This window comes from Cariama cristata, unplaced genomic scaffold (assembly GCF_000690535.1).
Source record: "Cariama cristata isolate BGI_N322 unplaced genomic scaffold, ASM69053v1 scaffold2938, whole genome shotgun sequence".
Taxonomy (NCBI): Eukaryota; Metazoa; Chordata; class Aves; order Cariamiformes; family Cariamidae; genus Cariama; species Cariama cristata.
The window spans coordinates 9,032-15,272 of NW_009630467.1; the positions used below are offsets into that span (position 1 = coordinate 9,032).

The following is a 6,241-nucleotide window of genomic DNA, read 5'->3' on the forward strand; positions in this document are numbered from 1 at the left end:
ATGTTAGATGTCCTTTGGTACTTGGAGAGAAAGGCAGATGCAGTAAGTTCTGAACTTAAACACCTGTTATCCTAGCATTTGATTCCAGTTGATGCGATTCCAGCTGTTTGTATGGATACTTTTGGATTGGCCTACAGGTTACATTCCTGATGTCCCTAATGTCTATGACTGTATCTGAGGTTTGGAGCTGAGGTGAATCTGTGATGGCTGTGAGGTCTGTGATTCAGGCTGTTTGGCAACTCCTTCCATTATGTCCTTGTTACTGCCTCCTGCCCACAGCCTTAAGGGAAGAGGCTTTCCTAAAAGACTGTTCCACAGTAATGGTGTAAGAAAAGACAATTTCCCTTCTCTGATAGTCAGTGCCACTTTGAGACAACTTAGTTGAAAGGTAGCTAGTTTCTTCCTGCCCTTGAGAAAAGGCATAAAGCAACCTATGGCTTGATATTTTCCAGTCTTGTGGTGACTCTGTTAAGATTGTCTGCTTTCTCAGTCTGATCCAGCTCTAGTTAGGAGGCAATAGGCTGGTACTATATTCCTGTTCATCCACCCACCTTGGCCCTCCTTAGTTTGGGAGAGTTGGCCCTGAGCATGTCCAGCTGTTCTGCTCATAAGGCAGGATCATAGCTGCCTCAGGAAAGTCTATACCTATGTTTATACTCTCTGAAGCTGCTTGTTTTACACCCTGTGGGCTGAGCACAGGCTGACTACCCATCCCTTGTTCTTTTGTTGTTCTGCCTAGTCCCTCTAAGGAAGACCTGTGACCTAACATCCAAATCGTCTTCCCAGGACATTTCAGGAACAGCAGCTGATGCTTTCCAGCTTCTGTGTGCTGCTAGTATCCTGTGACAGTGCTGGCTTATCCTACTGTCCGCCTTTAGGACAAGGTTTGGTTCTTGAGCTGCATCTCTTCATGTCATTCTTTGCCACCCTGTGCAATGGACCATCTTTGGCTAATCGGATTCATCACACTGTTCCAAATCTACAGCGGTAGCTTTCGTGTTGGGGAAAAATAGCCTTTTCTATTGGGATTGCCCAAGAGATTGGCACATTGTTTCAAGGCAACAAGTACTATTGCATATGCCTTAAATATATGTCCAGGACAGGTGTGAGTGTGTTCTTAATGGTTTCATCACAGGGAGAGAATACGTAGCTAAAATCAGAGTGAACTTATGCCAAAAGCATGACTAGACATGCAGGTTAAGTGTCAGGAAAGTTGACTTGGTCACTGCTGAGTAGATCTCCTTTCCTTATTCATTATTTCCATCAGAGCCCTCAAGCTGACTATTTCTTTCTCTTTAAACTGTGTCCGAAGCTTAGCCTAAGGCAAAGCGTAACTCCTTTGGAGTCATCTCTGACAATTTCTTAAAACAGAGGATGCTCCTGATCATCATTTTGTGCTCATAAAACTCAGGAAAGAGTTTCTGGACACTTTTACCGCAAATATTCTTTTGAGATCTCTAGCATTTCACTTTAGTTTCAGGGTTTCAGTAAGTGGAGGCGCTTTCTGTTTTGCAATTTCTCTTTGCAGTACAATGGAACAGGTATTTTTTTGGTTGTGGGGTGGTTTTTTTGGTTGTGTTCCCCCCCCCATCCACAGCTTGTAGCTATATATATGTGGTAGTAGCTCTGGGTTACTGCAAACCCTTTCCTCACAGGATGTAGAAACCAGTCTGTTCCCCTTTGCTGGATCAAGCACTAGGCTGTTGCCCTCTCCCATGGTCCTTATCGAGTTGTCCCCTGCGCACGCTGGAGCTGGCACAGCAACAGGCTGTGGCTCAAGGTCTGAGGGCAAGCGATAGCCCAACCAACACCAGTAGCTCTGGGGAGGAACCATCAACCTCTCTTTTTTTTTATGACCTCTGATAGTGTTCCTGAGAGCTTGGCTTGAAGTAACACCTTTCTGTCTTGATACTTGAATTCACTGTAGCTACAGTCTGCAGGTTTTGGTTTTTTTTCTTCTTAAGAGTTCCTAGCTGGCAGGTGGGTATCAGGTTCAAGGAGGCCAACAGGGGAAGGCTGTGGGTCTGGAAGTCAAGCTGCTAACTCCTCCTGGCTTCACTGCCACTGTGGTGACAGGAAAATTAATTCGAAATAGGAGTAAATGAGAGAACGTGGCATTTCCTGAGGATGGCTGGGAGAGTGTGCTGCCTGTCAGTTCTCCATGGGATCCCATTGCGTATCTTAGCACGTACTCAGGAGTGCCAGCCAGTCTGCAGCAGTCTGCTCACTTTCTGCTGGTAGCCAGATCCGTTGTGAGTGTGTTTGAGACAATTGGAGCTGTCGCTGCCCTGTTCGTTCCCTGGGAGGGTCTGGACACCTCTATCAGTGGTTCAGTAAAAGGAGTTGCCTTCATTTTGAAAGACATGCTCAAATTTCAGGAACTACTAAGTCAGTGGAGGAGAGAGAGAGTTGAATAGCACCAAAGTGAGTCTTTGCAGTGCCAAAAACTTTGTGCCTCACAGTGAGGCGGCGGATTGACTGGCTCTTCCCAAGGGAACTGCTGTCAAGGAAAGGAGCTGTGCCCTGGATAAGGAGTTGCACAGCTTCTCAGGAGAGCTGTCAGGAAGGAGAGGGAGTTATCTAATTTCACATGCTTCTCTCTGCAAGTATAAGCCTTAATTTCTGCTTGATCTTAAATTTTGATTGATCTTAAATTGGTTGACAAGTCTAAGGAGGGGGAATTTTTTTCCTACTAACAAGCAGCAGAAAACATGATTCAGGTAAGAACACTGGTGGATTCCTAAGGTGCTTTAAAGCTTAAGTGCAAAGCAGGTAACGATGCTGCTTTCCCATCTGCTTGTGCTATCAGTTACCTGAAATGCATAGGAAATCTGCTGTGTTTGTTTGAATTTTCATTGCAGGTCTTTGAATTTCTCATCCGACTGCATTCAACTGAGGGATCTGTGGATGAAGAGGTCTACCCTTATGTTCGTACCTTGCTGCACTTTGACACTCGGGAATTCCTTAATGTTCTTGCTCTGGTAAGAGATCACTGGTCTCCAAGAGAAAAACACAATGCCAGTTCTTCCATCACCTGTTTCATGATTGCATGATCTGTAAGATTCCTGTTAAAAAGTTCATGCTTTAGCTAAACCAGTAGGTACTGGCTTGATGCAGGAACAGTTTTGATGTGTGTACTGTAAGCTATCAGAGTAGATCATAATAGTCCTTTATGTCCTTAAATATAAGTTGATGAACATGATCTAAAACAATGAAGACTGTAGTAACAGAGGCCATCTTTAAAGCACAGGTGAAACAAGAATAATGTATTTGTAAAGAGTGTTTTAGTACCTACATCTTTTTCCTGCATAAAGATTCATCCTTCTTCCTTTCCAAATTTCTTGATTTCCCTCTGTCTATCTGGACCTGTTACTTTTACCTGAATATGTAAGAACCATTTTGGTAGTTACAAAAGAGCAAATGGTATCTTGGAACCTGCTGCTTAGGCGATAAGCACAGAAAGGACTTAAAAGCATCGTCAGCTTTGTGATATGGCTGCTTCTTTGTGTTTGCTGGTATTTCTGGGGTTGGCAGTGGGGAGCATTCTTCTCAAGGTGTCAGTGTTTTGCCTCATGCAGACTTTTGAAGACTTTAAGAATGACAAGCAAGCTGTGGAATATCAGCAGAGAATTGTGGACATACTTCTGAAAGTGAGTTGCCTAAAAATTAACTTCTATGTTTGCATCTGACTGATGATATACAACGCTGCGCAGTAAAGCCTGTCATTTGGATGAAGTGTTTCCAGTCCTGCCCTGGATGACACCTCTGAGAAGGTGGTGGGCTGGAATGTGGATTCACCTCAGCCAAGGCCGTCAGTTGGAAGTGATGCTTCATGCACATTAAATATGGTGACAGAGAGGTCTCCTTTCCTGTCTGTGATTTCACCTGGGTTGTACTTTGTTGTCAGATTTCTCCTCTCTGCACTGTTAAGCTTATTTTTATCTGCTGCTCGTTGAGTCCACTCCCTGATTCCTTTTAAGCAGGAAAAACAGTCCCAGAAATCCTGTGCTTGGCAGGGTGCCAGTGCTCTTCTGACAAACCCCAGCTCCCTGTATCTGTAAATGCTGTGTTTGGGATGCAACATACCCAGAATGACAGGCCTATCTGTAGTTAATGGGAGAGAAGAGGAATGTCAGAGTTATCAGCCTCGTGCTCTAGAAATCACTTCTCATCTGCAGACCATGTTCGTTAACAATGAATGTTCTCATTAAGAGCTGTTGCTGCCAAATGCCGTTTGCTTTCCCCTTCAAAGCTGTCAGCATTGATAATGAGTAGCTCCACTTGGAAGCTGTTTATGTATAAACATATCATAAGTAGTGTTTCCCTGTCACTGTCATCACTGATAGATGAGAGCAAGGGCACCAGTGAGTGAGAGTTCAGTGACGGTGCTGCTGCACTACGCTGTGTTGGAGGGGCTGAGATAATGCCACTGGGGGGGAGCTTTTGTGAGCCTGCCCGAGTAGGACGTTGCTGTCAGGATGTTTGTTAGCCCTGTGCTGGGTTAGACCATGCTTTTTTTGTGTCTTTAGCTGCCGTCAGCAGGAGGTGGTGGCACACTGCAGCTGTGTTCTGGAGTTACTGTGGGATGCGTTCCTGTGGCATGGCGTAGGCTGGATCGAGCTGTTTACAGCCCTAGTCTGTGCTGCTGGCCGTGTAGCAAATGTCCACCGCAACAGAGTTCAGCCCTGCTCTTGGAAGGGAAAAGGAGGGCAGTTGTGAGAAGTGCTGCAGGATTAAATGCATCTGCAGTTAAACAATTTGGTGTCGTGAGAACTGTCAGTCCCTTAGTTTGGAATCTGCTCTCCTTTTGGACAAAAATACAAAAAATCTTGGAACTTTTTATTTAAATTTATCATTGGCAAAAAAAAAACCACTTAGGAAATAGCTGCGCTTTTTAAAAATAGTTTGGTCAACATAGGTGTTCTGCTAATGCTGATCTAAACTTTGCAAATATAGCATCTTTTAGAAAGTCCCCATGGTTGCCTTGCAGCCTCTGTAACATTGCTCTGTTTCAGAGGTACAGTATTTTCACCTTCACATAGACTGACAAGGACCCAGTTTGTGAAAAAGAAAGCCAAAATGAATAAAACACTCCTATTGTTTTAGTGAAGCATGTTTTTAATGCTATTAGCTAACACCATTCTGGCTAGGCTCCTGTATGAAAAAAACCTTTTTAAACAGCAAATGAAGGTTAAGAAAGGGTGATAGCATTAGCTGATGTTTCAAGCAGAGCTCTGCTTGATTCCTTAATGTGTCTTACCTGTCTGCCTCCGCTTGTGTAAGATAACCATTAGCATCTCATTGAGAACTGGAACTCTGAGTCACTTTAAGAAATCAATTATATCTCCCAAGCTTCGACTGAATGAGGTTATGAACTGTGAGATGCTCTGTGTCTAGGATTTGCTAGAGCAATTCTTGGATGTTAGCTGACAGAGCTGTTCAAGTGATGGATTTCCTCCCAGCTAAACCCGCTGTTCTTAGAGAGGGACCCTCCAAACAGGGGCATTTCAGTTTCCCTTGGTGTTTAGGATTTTTTTTAGAAGCATGAGGTACCAAGTCAGGACACATCATGCTTGTTTTTGTATGCCAGACAGGTGACAAGCACTTCTTAGGTTTCAAATAACTTTTATGGTGACTCTTAGATGTTCTGTTTTTCTGTCAAGTCAGCACAGCCACAAGTTTCTGAAAACATTCATAGGCTAACAACTAATTTAATGTGAGAAAAGAAACCTTCCCCCAAACCTACCGCTGTTTCTTAGTCATTAGATCAGTTCTTCTGCATACCGCAATCGAAGAGGTGCGCACCTGAGGCTTGAAGTCAAATGTATTTTTTCTTCCTACAATTATTTATTTTATCTCTTTTCCTCATGTGACAACATTTCTCTGCTCAGAAGCTCTGTTACATGTTCAGTGATAGCACAGACTACAGAGAGGGAGATAAATGTGGCTTTGGAGCCCCTTCACACCCAAAAATCAGGGACATGCAAGAATACTCCCCTTGATTATATGGCAGAGAGGTTGAGCTTCTTCAGCTTTAGGACAGAGGTGATTTAGCAAGGACACATCCACTGTTTGTGTCTTCAGGTGACACAGTTAAATGCCGTGGAAAGTAGCCTACCTTTTGACCTTCAGGATGGACGAACAGTAGGAGATTGTGTAGATGTCTAGGGTAGGAGCACACATGATGGCTGTACAGGGATTTCTTGTTGCAGTGTCCTGATGGCTTTCCAAAAGGCAGCTG

At 43.9% G+C, this 6,241-nt stretch overlaps 1 protein-coding gene across 1 annotated transcript in view; it reads left to right on the forward strand.

Moving 5' to 3' along the window:
• The window catches only part of VPS8 (vacuolar protein sorting 8 homolog (S. cerevisiae)), a gene marked incomplete at its 5' end in the record, with an annotated part of 56,019 nt that overhangs the window by 8,448 nt on the left and 41,330 nt on the right, over positions 1 to 6,241 (forward strand). Inside the window, 2 exons of the mRNA XM_009705534.1 lie at positions 2,862 to 2,981; positions 3,579 to 3,650. Coding sequence (XP_009703836.1) covers positions 2,862 to 2,981; positions 3,579 to 3,650 — 192 coding nt within the window. The remainder of the gene's footprint in view (positions 1 to 2,861; positions 2,982 to 3,578; positions 3,651 to 6,241) is intronic.